This window comes from Neodiprion pinetum, chromosome 3 (assembly GCF_021155775.2).
Source record: "Neodiprion pinetum isolate iyNeoPine1 chromosome 3, iyNeoPine1.2, whole genome shotgun sequence".
Classification (NCBI taxonomy): Eukaryota; Metazoa; Arthropoda; class Insecta; order Hymenoptera; family Diprionidae; genus Neodiprion; species Neodiprion pinetum.
In genome coordinates, this window is record NC_060234.1 from 43,572,290 (window position 1) to 43,600,152 (window position 27,863).

The following is a 27,863-nucleotide window of genomic DNA, read 5'->3' on the forward strand; positions in this document are numbered from 1 at the left end:
ATCTCCGCTGGTTGGAATGCTAAATTTTTCATCCATATCCACTAGCAACGTACTAAATTTTAACAAACAACAGGTTTCACTCAGGGCTTATGGGCAAATCCGGATGCTTTATTGTATAACGTTTCATCAAGCGTCTCGTGCACCCGTGAAAATGGACTAACGAAATTTTGCTGTGGTATACGTTTTATCGAAAACCAATCGCAGAATGGGTGAAAAATTCGCTCAGTTTTAAGAACCCCCAAGCTCTTGACATTATTTAACGAACAGCTGCAGTATCGCAACGAAACGTGCCTTCATAGCTTGGATAGTCTGTCATGTGTATCATTGCTCACCGTATATTCTAATATCACAATCTGTTACCGAAATTAGTTCCAAGATATTTTATGGCCACGTTTTTCTTCTTGCAGAATCATAATTCTATTAACGTTGAGTACTCTGTAGTAGACATTTTTGGGCAATTTGTAACACGCAAACTTTGTCAAGAAACTATTTTTCTCAAGAAAAATGTATCAAACAGAGTGAGTGTATAGGGAATTGCTCGGTTCGGTAATTCTTTGCTTGATTGTCTAATCGATTTCCATCCAATTGAAGAAGTCACTATCTCAGACCTTCGCCTAAAGCCCTGAGCCTCGACCTTATCAAGTGCTTTTCCAATAGAATCCTGTTGCCAACAACTCTCCCCACCCCGCACTTCTAATATACGACAGGCTTTTCGCGTGTTAGATTTCAACAAGATCGCCAACGTTAGGGAGAGAATGGAGTTATCTTCATCAGAAACTATTTTCCTCAGTTTCTTTTTTTCACGCTAAGAAGAATTAGTCGTAAATATCGAAGAGAACTGTTTAGAATTATGAACGCTTGTATTCATCGATTGTATTCGAACTTTTTCAAGTCACGAAGGCTTGACTAATCGTAAGTCGGATGAGTCCCCTCGTACGAAAACCAACAGATGCAGAATGAAAAACAAATTTAAGCCGTAACGATATGTCGTATCGATTATTCATAGTAACGTGACATATTCTCTCGCATCACGTCAGCATAGCATTAACAGTTTTAATCATATTGTTCCTTGACAGTTTGAAAATTGGTGTTCATCACTTGCCAAGACACTGACTTAAAGATTACATGTGTAGTTTTCACGTACGAAATTATCTGCATTTTGTCGTAGCAGTAAGAATATATTCGGTATGTTTTGGGTAGCCCAGAGTCCCACAGTAATCAACTGAAGCCTCCGACAGTTCAGCTGTCCCAGTCTTCCTACAGTGACCGTTATGTATTGTCCCGAAATAAACAGTCACAAACGTAGTGCACGTTTCTCGCCCTAGTTACCTGTGAGTTATTGTGTCAGTCTCGAAATCCTATACCCTCAGAAGTCTGTCGTCAAAGACTATAGACTCAGCTGTAATCACATGTCGTCCTGTTCTATTGTATTCAGCAAATGTGTCAGAGCGTAGAGTGAATTTTTGATAGTACGTTAATTCTGCAGGGAACCCGCGCAGGATACTTGAAGGAGATTTATTAAATCAATCACAATAACAAATTATGTAATACAATTGAACCTCAGGGTGAATAATACCTTGACATAGTAGTCAGAGACCACAGATTTTCCCGGTAATAGAAAGTTTTTTTTCTTTCGTTGCGCATCAAGAGAAGAGTACTGTCACAGGGAGGAGGATTGGAAACGGAAGTGTAAAAAAAAAAAAAAATGGAGGGAGGAAGAAAGAAAGGAAGGAAGGAAGGAAGCTGGCTTCGGCTCGGCTTACAATGATCAGCCAGGCTTCTATAGCCGAGCACATATTGTCAGCTCAGCCAAAAGTGAAATGACTCGGAATCCCAATACTTTTGGAAGGTCAGAGCCTGGCACGTAGCTTTGCGGGCTGTTATTTCGGGACTCAAGCGTTGACCAGCATCGCAGTGTAATAGTGAGTAGATGGCGACGGCGCGGCTACATCCTCGACGCGGCGATCACGACTTAAGACTCTTCAATCTCGATTGACTCCTCGACTTCCACGGATCTCTGAGACCTCACGTTCGACGAGGTCACCGATTTCACCGTTGACGAGGACTGGACCACCGATGATGATTGAATGCTCTGCACTGACTTCGAGGTCTTCACCGACTGGGACTGTACCGTTGCGGTTGACACTTTCGATGATTGCTGGACAAGGCTGGATGCGTTGTCGTCGACTGGTATATAGAATAGAATAGAATAGAATACAATAATAGTTATAGACAGATAGACAAGTAGATAGAAGGATATTTATTCGATCGCGGACATATGTAAAATAAAGAAAGAGGACCGTGAACCGAAACAATGGGATTAAGATTATACTAGCACTGGTCAAATTATAGCGCCATGGTTAACCCAGATTCGCACGTAGAGAGACAGGGAGAGAAAAGGAGTGTATACGAATTACGGGGATCCGCAAGGGGTGTAAATATACTTCATCAACTAGTATTGCAGGTAGCCCCTAAGTCTTCATTTACTTAGGAGAAGCAAAGTGAGCCTTGGATTGACTTTAACCGACAATTATGTATGTATTTACAGGCGTCTACACGCGAGTCCTCTATCGATCACCAATCCCTCATGTCATAATATAACATGACACTTTGAGGCGCGCTATAGCAACACTGACAGCAACAATTATGACCAGCAAATGACGGTGATAACATCTTTCTCGACCCTTATGCGATGCTTTTATCAATTCACTGCTACTGTTGGCACAAAATCGCTTCCGCGGTAGTCGGGATTTCGATAACGGGTTCCTGATATCCGGTAGGTGAACAAAAACCGGATACACATAACAGGACATACTCCGTAAGAATCACTTTTATACAGTAATAAATTTATAGTGTTTAGCTGTGAGCGGCTAGATGATAGAAACTTGTTAAAAATACAATACAAGCGAAGAAACCCCGCGAGGCTTTAATAAATGATACCTAGCGACGTGCTCATCGCAAAAAAAAACCGCTAAGAATCCACAAGCTTTTGTCCATCTCCACAGACAACCGAAAACTTCGCGTGATCTCATTAAACGGCTCCTAGGCACGCCATCGGAATTAAAAATGTTCAAAAAGTGAAGAAGCTGAATAAATCACAGCACAAGTAGATAGTAAAGACTCTATAAAGAGTTTATAGATCACTGATTAGCACTAAAACATTTTGAAACGAAGTATTACTCTCCAAAACGACATCACGAGAGTTATAAATCGTTTTCAGTAAATCTCGAATGATACTTAAATATAGTGTCATGATTTTTCTGTACCATGGTACTTACCTTTGGCGACTTCCATGATGATTTTTCTTTACGTATCAAGCTGACTGGCTCTAATTACTCGACGCGAATGATTTAGCGCGCACGGTTCTTCTCTCGGCAAGCTAATACGTGCGGATGAAAGTATAACTCGGACTGACTGGTCTACAGGGATGCTGTAAATGAGAATGCAGAGAACAATCAGACTCCGAGTTATTCTAAAACGGAGCTCCATGTGGGGGGGGGGGGGGGATACGAAGGAGAGGGGGAACTCCGTTTAGCTTGACCGTGCGCCAAGAGCAGATGGAATCTACCTACCTACCTATAATAGATTTCGAAATGACGCGGCTATCGTTGCTGGAAGCCTCTGACTGTACTCAATCGTAACTGATTGGTGAGTCAGAGTGTTTTCCTTGTATTGCTGTTACCAGTCCGATTACTGGTCCAATTGCATTGGATATTGCGTCAGGTGACCAGCAGATCAAAAGCTTTTAACATCTACGTTCAATTCAGCCGGACAAATTGTTAGCCTCGGCTTTGTGATTACATATCAACATCAACTGTGATTGCATTAGGTTTATCAGAAATCGCCTGTATACGATGTTTAATCAACATTGCTTAACTCTCTTACAATTAGGTCAGAATTCGTTAACCTAGAACATAAAATCTAGAAAAATAAATTATTTCACGTTTTCCCCAAGTCCAATGAAACCCTGTTCCTCGGAAATTTTCTACGCTATGGCCAAGTCACCTACAACCCCAAGTCTGCAGAGTGAGTGAAGGTTTTAGAGTCAGGTATATGAAACAGCTTAGGAAAAGTTATGAGATGGCGTAGCTGATGGTGTTAACTGGTTGAACCATTTTCTAAACGGTTCACCTCAGCTTTTTATATTTTACGATCGCCGGACTTGGCGAGTGTCCATAAACCGTCCAGACAGTGCAGAAAATCATGAGGTGAGAAAGACGCGATTCCGGCGAATGGCGAGCCAAACGACTGGCAACAGACGACAACACCAACGTCCTGCTATACCTATAACTAACGCTCATAAATACTAGTACTCGAGGAATATGACGCTCACGTCTCCCAAGAAAGCTTCATTTTCTCTGGCTGATGATGCTCCGCGAATGGCATCTATACGAGCAATTGCGGAGTCTCAATAAGTTATATTGCATATTTGTTACTCGTAAGTAGAATCGCATGACGAAGCGAGCAGAAATAGCTGAAAATTAATGGGAGAAGAATGTGTGTTTTCTGTTAGTCATCTTGAAGCGTGGAGTAAAAGACAGTTCAAAATATCACCAATGTTTATTCAGATTTCAATTAAGCATAGCAAGGACCGGCATAACTTGACCTGGATGAATTATATCATATGGAAAATGAAGCATTCAAAGTAAATAAACATATAATTAGCAATGTGAAGGAATTTTCAGGCGCCTTTAAAATCATTCTATTCAGTTTATTAGTTATCACTAACTCACTATAGTCACATAGAAGCTATCATATGACTGTTTCTTCAAAGGAGAGACTCGGCATGATTTGCCCACTTCGTATGCTCCAATTTCAATCTCTTCATTGTCTGCTAAAATTACACTTCCCGTGCTTAAAAGCGTCGCAAGGACAAGCTTAGTAAATTCTAGTTCAGGTGAACTCGTAAATTAGTTAACTTGACTGTGAAATTCTGAGCATGTAATTAGAAACGTAGGAGAGAACTTGCAGCTCAGTGCCGATGCCATGCGGATGGCCGTGAACCAAAACCTTGCTACGGAATTAAGCTGCCACGTGAGTCACCTTTTGCACTTTGGAATACTTTTAAATGGATTGAGAGAATAGTAAATTACCGGCGATCGTTTTGCGAAAATGCAAGGTAATATAATCCCAGGTAGTATTGTCCTGGCGCTCAAGCGTAATTGAGACTTTTTCTACTATATCCAACTGCCGGGGTAAAAGATCAATCAGATTAAAAATGAAGTATGTAATGTGTAAGCCTGCGACGGCGAAAAGTGAACCGGCTCTGGATGCTCAACCAAATTTCAACCTTGTCAGTATCACGAGATCATTACAGTTCTTTGGAATTCATGTCAAACAATCAATTAACCGTCCAAAATCTCCCTCGGCAGTCAGGCATAGATATGTATACAGTATTATATTTAATTAGTAGAGAATTCTACGGTTCCAGCAGACTGGCTTAAGCCTTGGGTCACGGGCTTGGTGCAGATCAGTTGTCCTAATGCTTGCGATCAGTCAGAGGTAGATTTACAACGGTGTCAGGATATCCAAGGCATACCTCAATTTTAATTAATTTATTACTACGCGTTAGGACTCCGCAGAAATAGCAGCACTTGTCGGATATGGGATTAATGAAATTGGAAAAAAAATTACCCACATATGATTCTCCGTCTTAATGACCCAAGCATATAAATTTGCAGTTTAATTAGCACTATTATTTTTTTTTCAGAGAGCTACAACTTTTTTTCGTTACAATTCCGCTTCGAATGTTGTGTTAAAGATTATTGAAAAAATTTTAAATTACTGGATAAGTACTAAAAAATGGTAACACCAAAAAAAGCGAATAACCATTACTACCTAATGGTACGATAACTTTATTTTTATCATGTAACGTCGTTATTCGCGCCTTGTATGTACGCCTTCATAGAAACAGCGAATAATATTCAGTACTTGAAAGTTTTCGGCTGGTGCAGGTATGATGTCCTATCGTTGAAATATTCTAAAAGTGATCCCATTATTCCTTCAAAAAATAATTGTCATTTCCTGTCATCTGAGGACGAAAAAAAAAATGATATTTCAAGTTGCAACCACTTTACACTTCGGCGCCAAAATGCATACTTTTTTTACACTCTCCTTTGTCACGTAGGCAAACAATTCATAAGCTGATAAATAATCTACATGCTTTGTATCGTTGCATCTGAATCTAGTAAATGATCCATGAGTTTACCAATTTGTTGAAATAGTGGCGTTAGGATCTCTTCTCTTTCCTAAGTTTATAATTAAAGTGATCCGGGAGCGACCCGGTGAGTGCCTTTGGTATGTAACGTGAAAAATCTATATTTAGCAGAGAAATCTGCGGCTGCAAAGCTTCCTTTGCCTGGTGTGTAAGATATTGGTATCGCTAATATTCTCTGTAATCGATACGCATACACCGTATGTTGTGAAGTTAGAAGAAGTAAAAATACACAAAATTCTCAATATTGGGAGGTGTCGTAGAAACACGTGGCGAAAATTTACAATTTATTCGGTGGCTTTGCAAAACATCTCATATTTTTCTCAATTCGAAGCAGCTCTACTGTGCCACTTGGCCTCCGCAGAGCTTTCAATAAATTATTCGACAGCTCTGGTAATTCTGGACGTCAACATTGAAGTAACGACAGAGCTCGAATATTGCTCCCTCGATAAAGATTTCAGGATTATTGTACGACCTACGCTCAAGTGTACCTTGGAAAAAGCAGGCCACCTGCTGCAATGTGAGAATGGATTCTAATTGTAAAACGATATCCCTCAGACGAGGGTAATTTTCGGTAAGGGTATACTCACTTCTAACATGCATACCCTGTCAGACACACCGTCATCTCATAGATACAACTGTAGATACGTACGTAAGCATGTTTGCGAAAACTGCGCAGATGCTTGCTTAAGAACCTCTTGTCAGGTCTATACCTAAGACAAACTCTTGCTTTCACGGTCCCCGAGGTATTCGCTTTGTGTTATTCGAGATATATTTAAACTTGGATGGTATCCAGATACCGAGTCTCGTCAAACAATCGTGAATGTGTTCTCTCCGTGTTCCTAATCGCGCCTTGAATCAGGCTTGCACCCTAATTTGCCCCCTACATGCACTTTCATATCGCTTCGAATCCATCAGTTGTGTGTATCAAGTCGCTCTCGAGTCGTCACTCGTCGACCAACAATGTTTACGGTATCCAGCCGGGGTAGGACTTAAGGTGGGCTTGGTGCGGTTGAAAAAAATTATGGTAAAAAAATTCTTTGAATAATGCGTCTCTATCTATCGACGGAATTCTCGACTGTAAGTAGTACGTTTCGACTCTCCCAAGTATCACTTCGAAGGAGTTCATTCTATCGAGAGATGAGAGAATCGAAACTGCTTCTTATAAGAATATATTGTACGCCCATCTTTCCGAATCAAGCTCAACTAGCGATCCGTTATTTCGGTGCAGCATGTGGACGCCGTATTTGTTGTCCGTAAGAAGTAGCTGTTGTAGTTGGTGAAACTTGAAAAAGTTCATCATCAAAAAAAAAATATAATATCGTGATCCTCACAGATGATTTGAGAAAGGGGAATTCCACTAGCTCGCCTAACGTCAAGCCGCTGATCCCTTTGAAGCTTTGAAACTTTAAACCTTTAAATCTTTGAGCTTTTAAACCCCTAAGCTATCGCACCTGCGAATCCTGCAGTTTACCTGCTAGAATCTATTTTACCGGGGGCCAGCAGCTCCGCGTCAAATATTCAAACACTTTCTCCCCATATTGTTCACATCACCTTCCATCCCTTCTGCGCGATAGAGGAAAAATATTTTCACGGAACAATGAAATAACGATCGGACGATAAAATGACTCGATCATCTTTACAGCAAAGTTGATCGATTATCCAATTATTATATCTATAAATTCATAGAATTAGGTAGATAAAAAAAGAGAAAGAGAGGAATTAAAATAGCTGAGGTTTGAATTACGCGGTGTTTGATCACTGAAATTTTCCTAGATTCAAGAACAATTTCGTGGTGAGTGATTTCAAAAGATACCATACCATAAGCTAATCTTATCTCTTATAGTATCGGCGAGTTATCGTCAATTTCAGCAATATACGAACAAGTAACCGCACATCCATGCAATTCTCATGACGAGATGGGTAAAGTGATCTCGATAGTTTGCTTCCCCGTTTGCTTCGAACATCAAAGTTCACCGTTATCGACAGAAACCGTATAGTTTCGCGCACATAGACTTGATTTTGTCCGCTTTGAACTTGGAAGTTAGAGACCATTACCTCTACTACAGGCTATTAAGGAGCTTCGAATATATGGCCCTTTGTAAACTCTCCATTCAAGCCCATACATGTATTGAAAGGTTTTCGCTGTACCTTATTAGTTCAACTGGATAACAAACTCCAAGCAAATTCTACCCTTAAATTAAATCGTATTATTTATAGTTTGCCTTGATTTGAGATTTTACGTCATTCACCGATATCTCCTCACTTATGTAACCTTTGTGCAAAGTCTGCATCCTTGTGACGCGTACAATTGAGGAGGTATTGGGGGAAAAAAAAGTACGACGAATTGTGAAATCTGCCGTTCGATTGTCTACCGTCGATGCCCCGGCTCCTAACCGGATACCATAATGATTGAGTGGTGAAAAGGTGATCTTCGAATGGAATCGAATTGACAAGGGACTGCAGGAGAGCCAGGAATCCAGGATCCGGCGTGGCTGTATATAAATAGCTCGAGATTGCGCGTCGAGCTTTTTCTTATTCACATTATTTCCGAACGCCTGTATAACATTTGGGACGTATACTGAATCATCGTGAATTTTTTATTTTGGTTCCGAGCACATAAAGAATAATGTCAAAGTAAATATATATTCATTCCGAGGGTATTGCAAATCCGGTGCGTATGACAATAGTACGCATAACCATTACAGTGGAAAGATCCGTGCGACTGTTGAAACTAAAAGACAATGAATGCAACGATAAATTGCCAAGTCTAGGACAAAAGCGTCGTTTTTTGTCATTCTCCTTTATGTATTCAAGGCGGTCAGCTAGCCAAAAACTGTGTAAAACGGTGCTCGTCCACCGCTTGATAAAGGATTCATGACGTTATTAAGAAAAGTGGAGATAATAGCACACAAAGACTGATTCATAAAGTGTTCAGTGACTCAGATCTTATGAATGCGTTATGACAGCACCGGATCTAGGGGGGGGGGGGGGGGGGGAGGGGGGGGGGCCCTTGCCCCAGGCGGCAATTTCATGGGGCGGCAAAAAAGAAGAAAGCGAGTTAGCGGATCGCGAACACATTTGCCCAAGAGAATGATTTGCCTGGTAATAGAATATAGGAAAAAATTTGCACATACTTACTTCACATGTATACCTGGAGGTTCTTTCATGAAATTGTTCGGCTTCCATCATTCATGAACGAATAGAGGTGAGAAAACGGGTTCTCTTAGGATGAATGTGTTGTTTACATATCAACCCACAACATATATCTCCAGAATTTTCGTGTAGGTTGATTTATTATTCAAACAAATCTCATTGAAAAGAAATTTTTTGTTAGGATTCATGCTGCTTTTACCATCATATTTAAGAAAAAGATGGAAAATTCTGAACATACAATTAATATCTGCCAGTTCATTTCTGAATCGTCATGCGGTAAATGTTCATTTCCGAATGAATCACTTATATCCGTTAAAGATATAATTTACAAATAAAAAATTACAGAAATTGATTTTCAGCGAGCACTCTGATTCTATTCATTCACAATATTACAAATCATTTTTCAACAGATATTCTTGCCATTTTTCACGTTTTTTTTCCATTTGAACGCTTACCACCTGAGTCTTTACCGCGGCATCTACCGTGCATGGAATATCGCAGAATATTCAATCAACGATATCTCGTTCCATATACCATGTAGTAAAAATAAATACCACATGAGGTTTTAAGTGTTTGCCGTTCGTAAAACAATCAATCAAGTTCTAATATTTTATCTTAGTTCTACTACAAGTCATCGACCTTTTTGTTTTCCCAAACGTATTATTACGTGACTTGGTTGCGCAATAAATAATTCGATTCGTTCTTCAACTCCGCACTGTCATTACTTTTCTGAAATACCTGAATCAATTTCCAGTTCTTAAAAAAGAAAATTGAGTTGACAAATTGATTAAGTTAGTGCTAGAGGGTTGCAGCCTTGGATCTTTCCCCCTTGAAAACATCTTACATCCGACGCTGCGTTATGATTAGAAACAAGGGGGACGAGAAAATTGAAGACACTTTTGACTCAAGACACAATTTCTAATATTATAGAGCACCGATATTGCAAAAGAAGCTGCGATCGAAAAATGCGCACATCTATGCGTATCAGAGTTAGGTTACTTAGGTATGTACAGAGCTCACGCGGCATGGATAAGTCGCTGCATATTTTCATTCTGAAAGTGAAATTGGAACCTAATTGGTTGGAAATCGAGAAGCAACGAGTGGCGCATTTAGTCATGCGTAAGATTTAACCCCCGATGGGGGCGGAAGCCGACGAAGGGCGGGCGGGTCGACGCGAAGGGAGGAAAAACGATATTTATATATCGAGGAATTGAACCTGCGAGCGGGTGAATCGAAGGGCGAAGCGGCGGATGAAAACGAATACCTCGTACGCACTGACATACCTGTGTACACTTGGCCGCAGTGATCCTCGACGAGTAATTTATTCGACGAGTCGGTTACGTTGGCAATGGAGAATCAGACCGCAGCGCCACCGCTGATCGGCTGCGAGGACGGTAACCCAGGTCGGTCTCTCCGATTTCATTTCTTTTGTAATATGTTACAGTAGACTAAGAACTATGCGACGCGTATTTTTTTATCTGCCAAACACCTTAAGGGGGTGAAACCGTCCTCCAAAGTAAGGCATCTCAAAGGATGATTTGAAAGTTTCTTTTTTTCCCACTGAGAAAATTACATTTTTCATTTCTCGTTGTGAGAAAACTTTTACAGTTGCATTGGTTGGAAAATGTTATGTTCTCTTGGGTGAAACTGCAAAATCACCCCTTAGCAGGCTTTACTTCGGAGGGTGGTTCCACCCTGTTAAAGTGTTTAATGGCACGTAAAAAAAAAACACGCGTCCTGGGTTACCATCCTTGTCAGAATCACTGCGGGAAAGTATACTTTCTCTTCTCGTACATGTTCAAGTGCGCAAAAGTGAATTGCGTTGCTGACGCGGCTGCTCTTGGCTGCTGTTTATCAGATCTGAATACCCCTTCGACTATGCGATATTCCAACAATAACCAGCAAAACATACTCGTACATGATACGTTATATAAGTATACGCCGGTGGTAATTTATTTTGAAGTGCGGTAAAAACTGTACACCATGCGTCAGAAAAGTCTTGTAATCTTTGATTTACTCTCCACTTAATTGCATGGTCATAGGCTAGCGCAAGCATTGAACGATAAGGCAAATAATTTCTCTGATTCTGCCATCCCTTCAGAAACAGCAACGTGTCCGTTTCGGGGGAAAGATCGCCCTTCGACGGATCCTGCTGTAGCGCCCAAGGCGGAGCGGAGAGCACGGATAACAGCGACGTGGAGGAAGTGCCCAAATACCGCGTCGTACTTCTCGGTGATTCGGGGGTCGGGAAAACTGCCCTCGTCTCTCAGTTTATGACCAGCGAGTACATGAACACCTATGATGCCAGTCTGGGTACGTTGACTCTGAATTCAAGTAACATAAAAAAATAAAAACATAAAATAAAATGTCGGTCAGATACTGGAGAAATAATTTTCTCGTGTGAGAGTTCAAAATTACACGAATAATCGACAGCGTCATTTTCTGCATGATAACTGATCGTGAATATATTATTCGGTTGTGAGCAGTGTGGACCTCTGAATGCCGTTTACAAAATTCTAAATTTAAATACAATGTAAAAAAAAGTAGAAATGATAAGACTCGTGAGTAATAACAATGGTCTGCAACCAAAATACTGCACAGGTTTTTTATGCTGTTTTTTTTTTATAGATTTTAACTCACTGAGACGAGGAAAAATACTCGAAAAGTTCCATCGCCTCAGGTTTTATGTTAAATTTGTTTTTTGTAGTTTTATTTAGAGCGAAACTCCCGTTTAATTCGAAATCTGGTATCCTATTCTTGATTCTAAAAAACCTATACAAAATTGATTTCTTACTTACATTTAATATCGATTAGAGCGAGACTCGAGTATAAATACGAACAGGGAAGCAGAAAATGGAAAGCGCAAGCTCGTTCGGAGGTGTATCACGGAGTAGAAGAAAAGGTTTCATAGGCGAAAAGAATGAACACAAAATATTGAATACATCTGATGAAGAGATTGTTTGTTTAATTTTATAAGAAATATTGTTTAGTTCGTTGTAATAAAATAGTGGTTTTTTCATTACTGTTATACTTTTTTTATCCAAACCCTTTGTATTTTTTCAAGAATACTGTACGTGATGGAGGAAAATGAAAGTCATTTTATGATTCAGTACACTCGAAAACATAATATTTACCAAAAACATCCCATGCAACTGAAAAAAATATTTTTTTTGCAAACCTGTGTATTATTTTGACCGTTCTCTGGACACGCGTATTGTGCCCGACCGCTTAATAAACTCGGCAACGTAGGTATTATACCACTATAAGCGGTTGATAAATTGCATTAACAGTCTGAGGTGAATCACACTCGTGAATTACTGCAAGTTCTCTGACGTGGGACCAACTCTCGACGTATACCTATACAAGCACGTGTATACTCGTACAAGCATTATACATTCAATTTTCATTGCTTCGCGCATTCCGGCCGCGTGTTAAAATGCCTACTTGGAATACACTTGTAGCCTGTACGTACCTGTCTACTTAGTACCTTGATATATATGATAGACATCAGTTATTGTAGGCAAGTATTCGACCTAACGTAAGCCCGACGTTTCTGATTGCTCCGATTTATCTAGTTGCTCTATTAATTAAACAGCGGGGGCTTTGAGGTAGCAATGGTGCCAGGATTTAAGAGGCCGCAGTATAGTGCTGTCGGTGTTTCTGATTACACACGAAGAAGACCAATTTGCTACAGCCTTTGTGCTTTACTCGCTTCTGTTATGTCGAAGGAGCGAGACTCGAGTCGCAGGCCGTGAAACAAACATTTGCGAATGAAGCATTAAAGATGCAGGGCTAAATCTTGCAAAGTGATTACAACGCATTACGCATCGGTGGGCGCGAATTAAAGACAAAAGTGTCGATAATCCCGCTCATATTTCTTAAGAACCACCAAGCTGAACTCCCGCTGACCTTTTCAAAGTTTAACACCAAACCCCCATTATCGCATGCTGCGAAATTCTAACTATATCACCATTAAGGGGAGGTTCTAGTCCAGAGGCCCGAAAATGTGCGTAATTTCATGATTTTTTTTTGAGAGTACGTACGTATTTTTTTTAAAAAACTTTTGTGGCATTTATTTGTCTATATTTTAAAAAGTTTACAAAATTTTTTCGAGTAAAAATAATACATAATGACAGCTCCAGCCCTCACTGACGACGGTCGTGCGCGGCGGTGGACAGTGTGCGCGGGGCACTCTACAGCCCTGCCAAGTGATCCGAAACGAAAAAACCAAAAAAAATCATAAAGTAGATGAAATTTGGGGGGCCTTGTGAATTTCCGATTTTCAAAAAACCCTTTTTAGAAAAAATGGGGACCCTTTGAAAAAAAAACACCTTTTTTGCCTCTTTTTATTTGTTTTAACGTTGAAAAAAACAATACTAAACATTTTTTTTTGACAAAAAACACTTCCTGAAGGCCCCTTAAATTGAATAAGCTTTAATTTGAGCCGCCAAACGTCGAAATCGGTGTAGTCGTTGAAGCGGAATCGCGCCCCGCGCGCAAAAAAAAGGTGTTTCGAGAAAACCGCGTTTAAAGTTTAACGAAGAAAGAATCGTATATAATGTTTTTTTTTTACACTTTCATCTAATCAGCGATTCCCGCACCATACAGGACTCCTTCCTCATCTTCAAAAAGCATGTTTTGCTGAACTTTGGTGCTGGTTTTGTCAACTCTGGCCTTTTTCGCCAACACTGATAAATTCGCCTCCGCGTAATAAATAAATAAATTCGCGTTTCTACCTGTTTTTCGGTCGACGCGCTCTCTCGTCTATACGCTATAACTCGTAAAATCAATTAGATAGGGAAATATCCTTTTGCCTACACATTTTTAAGACCTTAAGGATGAAAATAAAGCAATACAAAAAAATAAGTTTTTTTGATCGATTTTGACTGGAACCTCCCCTTAAGGAATTATTTCCCGGATCTCGGTCAATGCTGGGAAGAGTTGATCTGCGGTGGTCGTTGGTGTTTCATTCGTTCGTTTCATTTAGTACTTATACGTATAAGTTCATTTTATAGAATCGATAACTATAATTACTTTATATGATCATTCCAATAAAACTTACCATTCAAAAATTGTCACCAGAATATTTCAGACTTTTTCGAAGAAAAAAATATCATCTACGACGATTCTCTGAAATTTCTTGTTTCCGTAAAACGAGTCCCAGACGACAGACGGATAGCTCAGGGATACTAACTATAAATCAGAAGGTTAATAAAGCGCGATATATAATCGCGGAGGAGAAGAACCCGTCAACGGTGACAATATATCTTCCGTTCTGGGTAAATTTACGGTGTGACGCCCATCGTGGTGATACGATTCATGAATTGCTTTCAGATGACGAATTTGGGGAGAAGACGGTCTCCATTCTACTCGACGAAGAGGAATCCGAAATGATATTCATCGATCATCCGAACGTGGAGATGAGCGTGAGTTATCTAGATACGGCATGAATAGTCGCGAATCCCATTCGAATGGGCTATGTCATTACATGTATGGATGTACAAGGCCTTACGCCGATATGGAGGTGTACACCTACAATAGACACCCATATGCCTATGTATATAAGGCCTATTATGGAATACGTTAGAATACGTGCCTACCTAGCACAGCGTCGGATTTATTAACCTTCGGATTACAATTCGACCGAAAATTCATTCCAGACCTGATCCATGCACAAAATAGCGTTTCTGATTTAGGAGCAGAGGATAAGGTGTTCGTTAACGGAACCAACGTGAGATAACATTCAAGTATTGATGAAATGCAGTCTTAGCCTCGCTTTATGTTAGTTGTTCCACGGTAGGGATTAGATCGGTCAACGCGAATTTTGAGTCTAGGTTCTAGATGTCAAATTTTGCTTTCTTCTACGTAATTTATAAACGAAGAAATAGTTCAATTAGATAAAGTTTGTTTTTCGTAGAAACCAGAAGGGTATTTCGGATTCAAAGAAAAATTACCTACTTTCTCAACCATTTGTTGTAAATAACAATTGAATAAACTTCACTTTTGCATTTAAATCACTTTCATTAAAAAATAATAATTAATAACATTCTAAGAATGTAGAAGAATTGACAAACAAAGTTTAAAAATGAACTTTTAAACTTCTATTTTCGCATGAACGTTCTCGTATCAAACCTGAACCTAATCTCTCTGCCTGATAACGTAATAACGGTAAAGTCCATCACACCTTGGTGAAAACATTTTCCTTTCTTTTCCACACAGGCACCAATATTAGCTATCAATCAAAAACTTCAAGACTTATTTATCAACGTAAATAAGACAAAAATAAACTACAATAAAAAAAAATAAATAAATAAATAATAAATTACAAGTAATAAATAAAGGTTTTGGGTATTATTTGACGTATAAAATCGAAATTTATCCATGACAATAGAAATGCAAAAAAAAAAAAAAAAAATCGGCTGACCTGTGTTATTTGGCTCTGTACTACCGGATAATGCGCATTTCTTGGTAAAAGAGGTGCGTAGATTTATAATTCTGTAGCTCCGCAGCAAAGGCCGTTACAATCATAATTTATTACACTTTGTACCGAAAGTTTTACCTTACTTCAGAAAAATTCTCTTACATGCGGTAAATCGTTGATTATTATCTGCTTTTCATGAGGGATTAATTACCTTCGTTAGTGGGGCCACAATTAAGCCCACATTTGCAGGATATCTCATTTCTTGTTCTCTTGAGAGTCGAACGGGATTCGGGTATTGACCAAAGTACGCACAGGTATAATGAAAATTGAAGCGAACGTGCGTCCTAGTAATTTCTTACAGTCTGAGCACGCAACGCCCACGCTTTTGGATACAAATAGAGTTTTGAGGTTGAAAGTATGTCTTGTAAATTAGGCTGGCAGTCCGCGGAGTACAACAATATATATATATCCGTACGCAAAGGTGCGCAGAGCCCGCAATAAACCAGCGAGAATGTGGAATAGGACAATCTTACGTACATTACAGCTATGAAATATGCAGGGATGCTTATGTGCGGAAAAAGGTTCCTCAAAGTGAACAAAAAATCCTTTTCGTCTCACCTAAGCTTCAAACCTAATTCACACACAAAATCCAGACGCCAGCACATTACACTTGATGTCGCTTTTCTTTCTCCGCGTGTAATATAGTGAGATATTACATATATTTGAATATTAAATTGAACGCCAGCCTGGGATATGTAATTGAGTCGAAATCTGGAAAAATAGAAAGAAATGTATGAGAAAAAGAAGAAACGGTAAAAGACAAAGAAAAAGAAATACCTCGTCATCACCTGCACCGTTTCAGGAGAGTAGGCATCAAAAAAATTCGAAATTTTTCATTTCTTTTTTTTTTCTACTCTGATATTACAATGTCTTCTCAACACGTTGGCGTAAGGAAAACTGAAGAATTCGCAAAATTGATTTCCCGGGGACTAGGAAGGCTTTGACGGTTGAAAATGGGGTAAACATTCAATTGACGTTTATGAACAATTGAAAAAAGTTATCTAATTTTTCTTATTTTGAAGTCATTTGTCACATTTTTTATAGTGAATATCAATGGTATTTGTAAAAAAACGCACTCGTTTTTCTCAAATCAACGTTTCTCATTAATTTTCCACGACAACTCCAGAACGCAGTGAGATATCGCCGTGTTCTTTTTTTTGAAATACAGCTAATAACTTTCTCCACAAACCGAATCAACGTCTGCGTAAAAAAAACAATTCAGTATTGTTGTTATTACAGCAAATGTCATTCACTTTTCGATGTTTCTCAAATTTTGATCGCCTTTTTTTTAATTTCTATTTTTTCAAAAAACTTTGGTACACTCTGTTGAGAAACATCCCACGAAGAGAATGGCGCTTAAAAATTGCCGTAAACTGTAACCGTTCACTCGGAATCGTGGCAATAAGGGAGCAGCGCACGAGACGCGTGGTCTTATTTATCCGCCCGTATCTCCCTTAAATATTCAAATTCTTCAAACTTTGACCACTGAATTTTATAGCCAAAACTCCAATAAAAATGTCGCAAAAAACTAAATATACGTATGTTGTTTCTGTTCTTCGCAAATGCCATTTGAATTTTATCCAATGTTAGGCCTATTTTCGCCACCTGTTCTCCTTAAATCCTCTACAGGAATTTACGGACAAGGGGACGTAGTAGGCTAGCTATTCACCAGGAATCATGGGTGTTAGAGAGTAGAGCGATTCTTTTGTACCTCGATTCAGCGCGTAGCATTAATCGATCACTCGATGAGAGCGTTGACTTGTAATGTTACCACACTCGCCGGAATTTCGTTCAACTCAATTCACACCTTCGATATTCCATGGAAGAGAAATAGGAAAACTAACATTGATACGTTATTCACGCTCGTGACTTGATGCAATTATACTTACTTATTAAATTATTTATAAAGTCGACTTACCGAATATCCAGAAATTTCAGAATTACACAATTCGACTTAATGTGGAGATAATCAGTGTCCCTGTCGTGAAAAAATGTTTTCATGACAAAGTTTGCAGAAATTTCTCGTCTAATCATTACTGAAAATATCTCAGTTTCCCTAATATTTATATCTCGTGCCTGCGTCTGGTTCTCCGATCAGACCATTCAATTTTTCGTCCGAGAGCCCGAAAGATACGAGAATAGGCAAGTTGATAGAATAATGTATGTAACGAAATTCAAACATCAGTTTCAAATATTGAGTTTCGTTTTCACGTGCATTGTAATGTAAGATGGGTTTTGCGAAGAGACGGGCTGAATTTAGAGCGATGGAATATTAAAGGCGCACGTGAACAGTATTGAAATATCAATATTTTCAATTTTCAGGTGGAAAACTCTTTATCGACGTACGAGCCACACGCCTGCATAGTTATTTACTCGATAGTATCACGTGCTAGTTTCGAAGTGGCCGAAGAGATCCTTAACTATCTATGGCGAGAGCATTTCACCCAGGAACGCGCTGTCATCGTTGTTGGAAACAAGGCTGACCTGGCCCGAAGCCGGACAATCACAGCCAACGGTGAGTTGCTTATTCAGTACTAGTCGTGCCTCCACCCGTCCTTGCCGACTGATTTATAGGTGAGTAATCTGAGATTTTTGTCAATAGCGTGATAAATCGGTATAACTTTTATACACTGGAAAGCAGTTGATTTATTCGTAGCCAACTTAACAACCGCCTTAACTCGACTCTGTAGTATTGACAATTTTTTTTTTTTGTTTCTTTTTTTTGCGTTCTTAATAACGACGAACGTTGTCCGTGCGTTGCTCGCGTTCTTATACGCTGCAGTGGTTGCCTGTATAATCCGGATCGAATTCCGATGCGTTTTTCACAGAGGGTAAGCAGCTTGCTACTTCGAGGGAGTGTAAATTCATAGAAACGTCGAGTGGCATTCAGCACAACGTCGACGAGCTCCTCGTCGGGGTCCTTAAGCAGATCCGACTGCGGGAGTCCCGGGACAAGAAACTGCGTCGTCAGGGCAGCAAGGGAAAAATGCTGGTTAAGCTGCACGCGAGCAAAACAGCCCTCAGCCTGAATCTTGCCCGTGAAATATTAAGCAAGATGTGTATTAATGACACGAAGAGCAAGAGCTGCGAGAACCTCCACGTCTTGTGAAGTATCGCCTAGCTCAACGTAAGCCCAATTAAGTACACCTACCGATTCGTTGAAATCGTTCAAGTTTGAACAGCCGTTAAAAGGCAGGATTTAACATTGTTTCTTAATTTTCGACTTCGATTATCGCGATGATTGAAAACTGTTATTTCGAGCATCAGTATTCTTGGGCGAAGCTGCATGGTTTTATTTACCTTGGAGAATTGTTATCGTTGCAGAAAGTGTCCACCATGCGTACGACGGAGATTTAAGAATTCCTAAGCAAGTAAATAGTTTGTGCAAAAGCTTTGGATGGATCGGAAAACGGGCAGCTAAATATTCTTCTCCAAAGCTTTTTGCGATTTATAATTTGATCGCACCTACCAAATCACCACGTTGTTAACCGTATTTCCAAACAATTTCAGACGAATCGTGCGCAGCGAATATCTCCAAAAAAACAAACACAGGATTCATATTGATATTTTGGTAAATCAAATTAAAAAGCACTTTTCGACTACCCAAACATATATTTTACCCGGATGCCATTGTACGCTTCCTTCCGAAGAAACGTCGACTATCGAAAACATTCAGGTCCAAAGACTGTAGTTCTTTTTCATTACACGTGAAATTTTGGCATGTACATACATGAGCCATACATTTCGCATATCCTCATCCCAGGCTCTTCCCTCTCACTCTCTCACCCCGATTTTCCCAATGTTTTATATCCGAACTTTTTGCGGTGGTTTCAATATCACCGAAGCTGTACTACGCAGCTCTCATGCCTACAAATACACCCTCGCGAGACGGTAAGCAGGTATTACGTACTCTGAGCAGTGAGGGGAACTTTTCCCCGCGACAATGCTTGATGCAATAAAATGTAATAAATCGTAACTTCCACACAACTGTAGCGGCGAGTGACGCAAGTGTGTGTACGCACGCTGTATATACGTATAAGCCCTCCGTGCCGCCTTTCCTCTCCCCCTACCCCTACCAAGTCTTCTTTAATTTGAAGTAAGTATATTGTATCCGTCTTATACCCTTGTACATTAAAGCGATATCCACTCCATCGCACATTCGCTGATTGCTATTTAATTAATTCTTGCTCGTTACTCGACGCCGTTCCACCCCCACTCTTGCCAGGCATCTTTTCGACACTTACACTTGTACCTGCAGACAATCTTCAAATTCTCGTCAATTCAACGCGGCTGAACCGAGGTTCAGGGACTAAAGGCCCTGTTCGAGATTACGTGTAATTTCACTGATTGTAAGCAAAAATTAGTCCGTGATATGGCTTGTATGATATAACGATCAGTAACGGGAATAATTGTCATTATACCGGTATCAAATTTACGACATGCAAATCTTTTGTCTAAGCTCTTGTACTGTCTTGCAACGCAGCTTTGCGTATCGTCATTTAGTTTTTCTATTTGCTTAATAATCTGTGTATTTTTAATTAGGAACTAACAAACTTTCCTCGATTTAAACATCACAATACTGCCTTCTCTCGAAATATAAAAATTAAGTCTCGTGACCTCTTGCGTTGGACGTTGGATGACAAGATATATTTAATCGCTAACGGTCAATCCTCTAAGTGTATAAATAATTATTCATAATATTCATCAACATTACGCAGGTATTTGTAGTGCATCATCCTAAGACAAATGAGTCCGGGTATCATACCTTGCGTCGAGAGTTCATTACAATCATTACAGTTTATTAATCACAACTATTTTATATACCAATAATTAATGATATTTCATTTAAGGAACCAACGATGAATTCGCATGACGAAATCGTAGATTGTATGCGTATTGAAACGAACGGCAATTTGCCACCTAATCGTAAGTCTGTCTCAATGTTCGACGTTTCGTTTATCGACCAGTGTCATCGGTTACTCGTTTCTGATACATTGATGCCCATGCCATGTACCGACGAAACATACCTCATACATATATAATACCTATATCCATGCATACCTACATGGCTGGTGTAATACTCCGTCGAGTTTATAATGAGTTTCTTGAATCATCAACGGTATTGAAAAATAAGTCTCGCTGCGTGTATAGATACAATAATTCGTGTAAAGTAGACGTCTAATAACGCACCGCACACCTTATACACTTGTAACCTATTACTCAAATAATGTGTAAGGTACGCCTTTAAGATTGAATATTAAATGCAATCGTAAATGTAACGGGTGAGATTAAATTTTAGTAAGTGGTTCGCTTCATTCCCTGGTGAAAATTGTTTTTCTTGAAACCAATTACTTTTCAGAACTTTTTATCACACAACTTCGGTAAATTTACTGCTTGAAAATATCTTATAAATCCGGAATTTTATTCTGCGTGTATTTCTGAACGAAAAAAATCTCGTTTCAAAACATTTCCGCAACGTTTCGTGCGATTTTCTTTCCAAACGTCAAATTGCTTTTTTCTCTTCAAACCGCTGAATTTTTCCATTACCTGCAAAATCCTTGTTTATCATAACTTGATTACAATTCGCCAATAAGTTTCTATTCCACCAATAATACTATACGTCAATGTTTTAAATGGTAATACTGGCGAAACTACAGAACAACATTTCACTGGAGGTTTTTATCTATGCAAGGAAAGAAAGCTGCTTACCTCCCTTACAGGCTGCAGCGTTACGCCAATGTAGGGATTTGATTAGGTAAGAATGTATGTAGTAACGATTGAAACTGCGTAGAAAATTCCGAAAATTGAATCGATCTGCAATGCTCGTACAATGATCTCGTCTGTCAGCTCTTTGTTATTTTCCAAAGCGCAAAGCCGAAGAGCAACGTCCGTTACGCGGTTTGTCATTTAATTATTTCACTTTGTGAAAACGAGACGACAAAACATTCACGATTCCATGTGGGCAGGGACAAATCGTAAGGCATTCTATCTACCTTTCGCTGCGTAGGTAATAACACGGGCGTACGCAGGTTTATTTTCATCACTCTGTTAAACGGTTTAACACTGTTACCTGTGATTTCATTTAATTGTATTCATATTAAGACATTATATTATTTATCATGCATTATTATACATTGTCATGTATATATTAATTACATTGTGTTTACAGCTTCTGCTTCTTTTTTAGGAAGCAAGGTCTATCGATCAGATTTTTCATACGTTAAACCCGATTTTCCAAGCGTAATGTTAGTTTAATATTGATTTTGTATAATGGACATAAATCGAATACAAAACTTGATCATTGTTGTTAAAACAATGCCTACAAGTAGACACGGCCTAAATTATAATACGTGCCATATACATATACGCATAGAATGATTTATAAATCATAATCCAAGCAGCAATTATACTAATACGAATTATTATACACAGTATTAACGTTTGCAATACGTTAATAAGTACTTGAATAAAGGTTAAGCAGGCCTCTGAAAATACTTTCAACGTAGTTTTATGTTGCATTCAGGTCCTGAACTGCATAAGTGTAATATTGTCTGCATAGTCAATCTAGCTATAGACTATAGATTAAACACGATTTGAAGTCGATTTGAATCAGCTCGAACGAAACGAACGAAACATATTTCGAGCTAGACCGCATGGCTAATCGACAGTTCTATAATTTGTAATCTTCAGCGTAAGTTCATCTATATCAGAATCTGCAGCTATATTACACATTCCTGCGGAATGTTCACATAAAATTCAGGTTTTCTCTACTCATGCGCAATATTATAATTCTATATCCCCCCCCCCCCCCCCTCCGCCACTTGCAGATTCGTAACTCTCGAAAATTTTCTAATTATGAATACAAGGAAGTATTATGAAATTTGACGACGTAATGTGATACATAACTATGAAAAAAAAAAAAAATGGAATCTGGGATACAAAGTAGAATGGCCGAAATATCGACTTTTCAAAGAACCGAAAGTTATATAATTCCTAGCATAGTCGAATACATACATGTATGCAGAACGTAAGACGTAAGAAATAATTATACGTGTACAATATATGTATATGTTGGAGAAGGGTATTTAAATGGTACCTAAGTGTACGTATAAATCCAAATATTATTATTATTATTATCTGTGCAAGGTGCTCTACGTCTTCACTGCCTGTATATAGATATATCTCAAATATTCATTCTCCTCTCCCTCAAATAATACAGTTCGATATTAAATGCGTAATGCAGGATAATATGGTTATCCAGATGCCCATCTATATTACACTGCGCGTGTAATGATCTCGCCTCTAGTAAATTTACATTATATCAAGTATCCAACGTCATTCATCACATCTATTACGCTAAAAGTTTAATCTATTTTTATACACGCGTTACAAGTTTTACTTATTTACTACACCTGCAAGCATGGTAATTGTTGTAAGCACAAATTTTCTCCCAAACTGAGGTAAAAAGTGCGACGGGTCTCTTATTGTTAATTAAGTTGAGTACCCACTACAAGAAATTGATATATATATATATATATATATATATATATCATATTACACCTACATTTATATACGTAAACTATTGAACATTCGCAATTGAAACTTCAGGTTTCCCGAGATTCTTAATTAAGCCATAATCGTAGAAAGTTTTCTGGGCAGACAATGTGAGGTTTTTTTTATATATATAAGGTGATTTCCTTCAAGATGCATGTATGTTATTATAAAAATTCCAATCTCAATTTACATTCCAACAATATTCCGTTCAAAATCTTGCGTACTACCTGTCAAGCATGCGTATTTTAGAGTTCTATGTTCAAAAATGTACCTAACTGATGTGGTTCTGATTGTGAGTCGACTGATTGTAATTCGGCACCATCTGATTATGAGACGCCTCACATCCATTATACAGGGATAAATATTGACTGCGATGTAACACTGTATATTACACCTAATTCAGAAAATTCACACATCTGTCGTTCGATCAAACTTTCCTCAATCCTTCAATACGGCGGTTAGAGAATTATTTAGAATCTCATACAATAATGTATAGGTATATCATCTTATATTGAACAGCACCTGCATATCTACAATTGACAATCAAAATAATTTCTTAATTGAAGTCTATACACACTATGCATAGAATACGTATAAAAGAAGTCTGTAACAAACTCTGGTTGTTAACGTCAAAATAAAAGCGATATTCTGTGTCATATAATATACACACTGTGCGATTCCCTACTTCAATAGCGATTACTATCGGGTCATGTGCCCTATATTCGCCCTTTGCATTCATCTCCCTAAAGTATACATTTAAACTTTTAAACAGCTCGATAAAGTTGCAAAGATTTTCGGAAATTTCTTTCAAACCTCATGGCGCTGGTAGAGAATTACAGAAAACTGTTGCACCCCCAGACTCTTCAACTTGAAGGCGCCACTCAGACTGAATTTTCACGGGCAGCAAACAGTCGAGGCGCGCTAGATATTCACCTCAGACTACGCGGATGCTGCATGGATTTCCATGTAACTTTTTGCAATCTCTTTGAAATCGAATAAGAATCAAAGCCTAGACTAAAAATGCTGCCGTAGTATTTTGGTGCCGAGCGTTTCACCAAAAGGAATGACAATAAATTAGAGAAGCGTTACTAAGAGTCCCTGCAAAACGGACTCTAGCGCTACCTGGCGCGCAGTGGTTGCGAATTACCTATTTTCTTGGCATTTCACGGCAGCAAAATACTGCGGCAGCATTTTGCTGTCCGTGAAAATCTGGCCTCACCAAGTTACATACCTAACATACATTAGGCTGAAACTTAGGTTTGTTTTTGGGTTTGTTTTTGGGTAAGGGAAGCTGAAGGATCGTTGAGAAGTTGCTGCATTTTGCTATACCAACTGGATTTCACACTGAAATCGCACAAGACGAGTCGAAAAGTGCAGGCATTGAATAATCGTATTCAAACAAGAATAAAATACCCAAACGTGACCGACTGAACCTATTGACGTGATCACTTACCATCGAACACTGCCAAATTGCTACAATTACGGATGAGCATTTTGCCTACCTTACCAACCGAACTGGCACGAAAAATGCAGTTATACAATGATTGTTACTCAATGACGCGGCATAGTGAGAGCACTAGTGCTCTGTAGAGCTCTGTGGCGTCTGTGGTGGCAAGTGGTGGCAACTCGTGGTTCTTCCCAGAGTTGACAAAGTAGTTCGTGATTGTTACAGTATCAGACATGGCGCTCGCTGAAGTTTGCGGAGTAAATTCTTACTTGGATTTTAATTTACCCAGAAATAATGACAATTTTCAAGGGGAAATTGAAGCCTACAGCAAGAATTTCAGCAACAACTTGAATTTGGCTATGCCTCCGTTCGCAAACGTACGTATTATCTTTAATATTTGTCGAGTTTGACAGTTCCTTGTAAAGTGCATCATCATCACCGTTACCCTGTTCATGAATCGGCTGTTCAGTTACAAATACTGAGTACAGCATATTGAGCTGCCAAAAATTTGTGACATTTGCTGTTGCGTTCCTTTAATTCCCAAAACTTACACACTTCATAACTACTTATTCGGCACATAATTCGTACCATCCATCGATGATTGGCTAACCCTAACCTCTATTTAACCCATTTAAACATTAAACTAATCACCCAATAGCCGGCTGAAAATTTGTCTCGATTCTCGACCGATGAAAATGGAAGAAAATTGAAAATAAATTTCGATCATGGCACAACGACCCTTGGATTTCGTTACAAAGGTGGCGTCGTTCTTGCTGTGGATTCGCGTGCTACTGGTGGCCAATTTATTGGTAAGTTCAGCCGTAATTTTATTTTGTAGCCACGTCTTGTACCAGATACTCAAACAACATTTTTATGAATTGGACAATTACATTCTGATGTAAACTTAAATAAGGGGCGCAACCACTAGTGCATGAGTACGAGATAATAAAGACTATGACGATACACCATTTTGTCATTGCGATCCTAAATTGAAATAATTTTATACCTTGACATCCTTATTACAGCACAGGAGGAAATTTCAATCATTTTATATTCATTGCAGGGTCTCAGAGCATGAAGAAGATCGTTGAGATCAATGACTATCTTTTGGGAACACTAGCTGGTGGTGCTGCTGACTGCGTCTACTGGGATCGTGTCTTGGCAAAGCAATGCCGAATGTATGAGCTTAGAAACAGAGAACGAATCTCTGTTGCTGCTGCAAGCAAACTGATGTCCAACATGGTTTACAATTATAAAGGAATGGGCCTTTCTATGGGTATGTTGCGTTGGTTCATGAATTCATTAAGATGAATTGTCCTACGAACATCATAGTTTAAGATGAGATTTAGGTACTTGAATTAGTTAGAACATTGCACAATGTACAATTTGAATATAAATAATGTAATTTCAATCTCGGATAATACGAAAAACATTCACAATTCAAGCCATCGTTATATTCCCTCTGCTTGAATCCAGAAAAGTAACTGTCGAATTTATAATTCAGAATGCATAAAATTGCAACAAACTTTTATGTTTTTAAGTTTATGTATTGTGACGGGCATTTCCAACGGGTCCCAAATAAATGTCTCACGGCTTGGACTGGATCGGGATCCCGGACGATTACCCGACCAGCTCAAGAAATACCATGTTACAGCATATTCAAAACAAAGCGATGCATGATTATTTCATACATAGGCACACGACATTATTCCGTTTCATCCGAGGTTCTTCGTATTATCCGAGGATACACCTCGGTTAATGTGGTGTGCTGGGGTGAAATGGGTGTCTCAGATAATCGGAATCTCGGTTAATCGAAAATCAGCTAAGCGAGGTTCTAGTGTGTTATGATAGAGAAAATAAGTTTTTATTAATAAAATTGCCAATATTATTGTCACTAACAGGAATGATGATCGCCGGCTGGGATAAAAGAGGGCCTGGCTTATACTATGTTGATTCAGAAGGAACTCGAACAGCCGGTCAAGTGTTTAGTGTTGGTTCTGGCTCTGTATACGCCTTTGGCGTTTTGGATTCCGGTTACCACTGGGACTTGACAGATGAAGAAGCCTATGAATTAGGGAGAAGGTCCATTTACCATGCCACTCACAGGGATGCGTACTCTGGGGGTATAATACGAGGTAAGAGTGGCAGTTGTAATCGAATTCCCCAATTTGTTGTGAATTCCGATAATAATTACAATACAACTTTTGGATTAACCATGATTTTATTTATCACTCGATTGTAAATATATGTTAATTTCAGTTTATCACATGAAATCTACTGGATGGGTTCACATTTCCGACGAGGACTGCAAGGATCTTCATTACAAGTATCAGGAAGACAAAGAGAAGCTGAGAAATGTACGACAGTAATAAAATTTTCATTCAAGTGTATCCTCAAGAATATATTGTATTGCAAACAATCGTCATTTTGTAATTAATTAAAAGTTTTTTCGTATTGCATAAATTATACCTATATCTCAGATCTCTAACATAAAGTATATTCCATTGTAAATATACAGGTTCATTGATTTGTTGCTGAACGTGAGACCCCGATCAGAGAGAGTCGCTGATAAAACAGCTACGGGAGTCGCTTTCTCGTTCGGCAACAAATGAATGACGCTGTATGAATATTTATGTTATGCTTGCACTGTGATTCATATTGCAGTACTCCTCATTCCGATAATCAAAGTGCATATTTCATGAACAAATGATACGGACAAACGAAATAGATTAGTTGAGTCGTTATCGCAATTTGATTGATCAACAACAGTCAAAGTACATGTGATTATAAATTTAACATATTATCGACACGATACAATGTATCTGTGTTATTGCTGTGTTGACTGTTAAGTTTGGAAAAAAAAATTTACTCGTCTTTCTTTCCACTGAAAAAAAAAAATTAAAAAACGCAGATTGGCTGATTCGCACATAGTACCGCGAATCGCGTTGATATTGTGAGTGCCCTTGCGTCCGGCCGATCACGACTCGTCCTTTTCCATCGAATACGCGACT

At 38.9% G+C, this 27,863-nt stretch overlaps 2 protein-coding genes and 2 long non-coding RNA genes across 10 annotated transcripts in view; 3 read left to right on the top strand and 1 right to left on the bottom strand.

Moving 5' to 3' along the window:
* The window catches only part of LOC124215686 (uncharacterized), a 39,446-nt gene extending 15,417 nt beyond the window's left edge, over positions 1 to 24,029 (top strand). For 2 of the 4 annotated variants that reach the window (XM_069134086.1, XM_069134085.1), the window contains exons 5-8: positions 11,472 to 11,683; positions 14,705 to 14,796; positions 18,174 to 18,366; positions 18,680 to 24,029. In XM_069134086.1, coding sequence (XP_068990187.1) covers positions 11,472 to 11,683; positions 14,705 to 14,796; positions 18,174 to 18,366; positions 18,680 to 18,960 — 778 coding nt within the window. In that variant the 3' untranslated portion in view covers positions 18,961 to 24,029. The remainder of the gene's footprint in view (positions 1 to 11,471; positions 11,684 to 14,704; positions 14,797 to 18,173; positions 18,367 to 18,679) is intronic. The other 2 variants (XM_046619371.2, XM_069134087.1) reach the window with 2 other exon arrangements.
* LOC138190534 (uncharacterized) lies at positions 1,502 to 4,221 on the bottom strand. Of its 4 annotated transcripts, none has more exons than XR_011176544.1 (3): positions 4,010 to 4,024; positions 3,279 to 3,907; positions 1,502 to 2,187 (listed from the first exon to the last, which is right to left on the bottom strand). It is a non-coding gene; the product is annotated as an uncharacterized lncRNA (long non-coding RNA). The 4 variants fall into 4 exon arrangements; XR_011176543.1 differs by having other exon boundaries at positions 3,279 to 3,921; XR_011176542.1 differs by having other exon boundaries at positions 3,279 to 3,921; positions 4,006 to 4,020.
* On the top strand, positions 2,183 to 3,406 carry LOC124215689 (uncharacterized). The gene is made up of 2 exons (XR_006882427.2): positions 2,183 to 2,464; positions 2,549 to 3,406. It is a non-coding gene; the product is annotated as an uncharacterized lncRNA (long non-coding RNA).
* Positions 24,030 to 25,024: 995 nt separating the features above from the next.
* Positions 25,025 to 27,315, top strand: Prosbeta5 (Proteasome beta5 subunit). Its single transcript, XM_046619337.2, has 5 exons — positions 25,025 to 25,229; positions 25,511 to 25,661; positions 25,916 to 26,128; positions 26,754 to 26,987; positions 27,112 to 27,315. Exons 1-5 carry the CDS (start codon positions 25,086 to 25,088, stop codon positions 27,219 to 27,221), a joined length of 852 nt encoding a protein of 283 aa, XP_046475293.1. The 5' UTR covers positions 25,025 to 25,085; the 3' UTR covers positions 27,222 to 27,315.
* Positions 27,316 to 27,863: the final 548 nt, after the last annotated feature.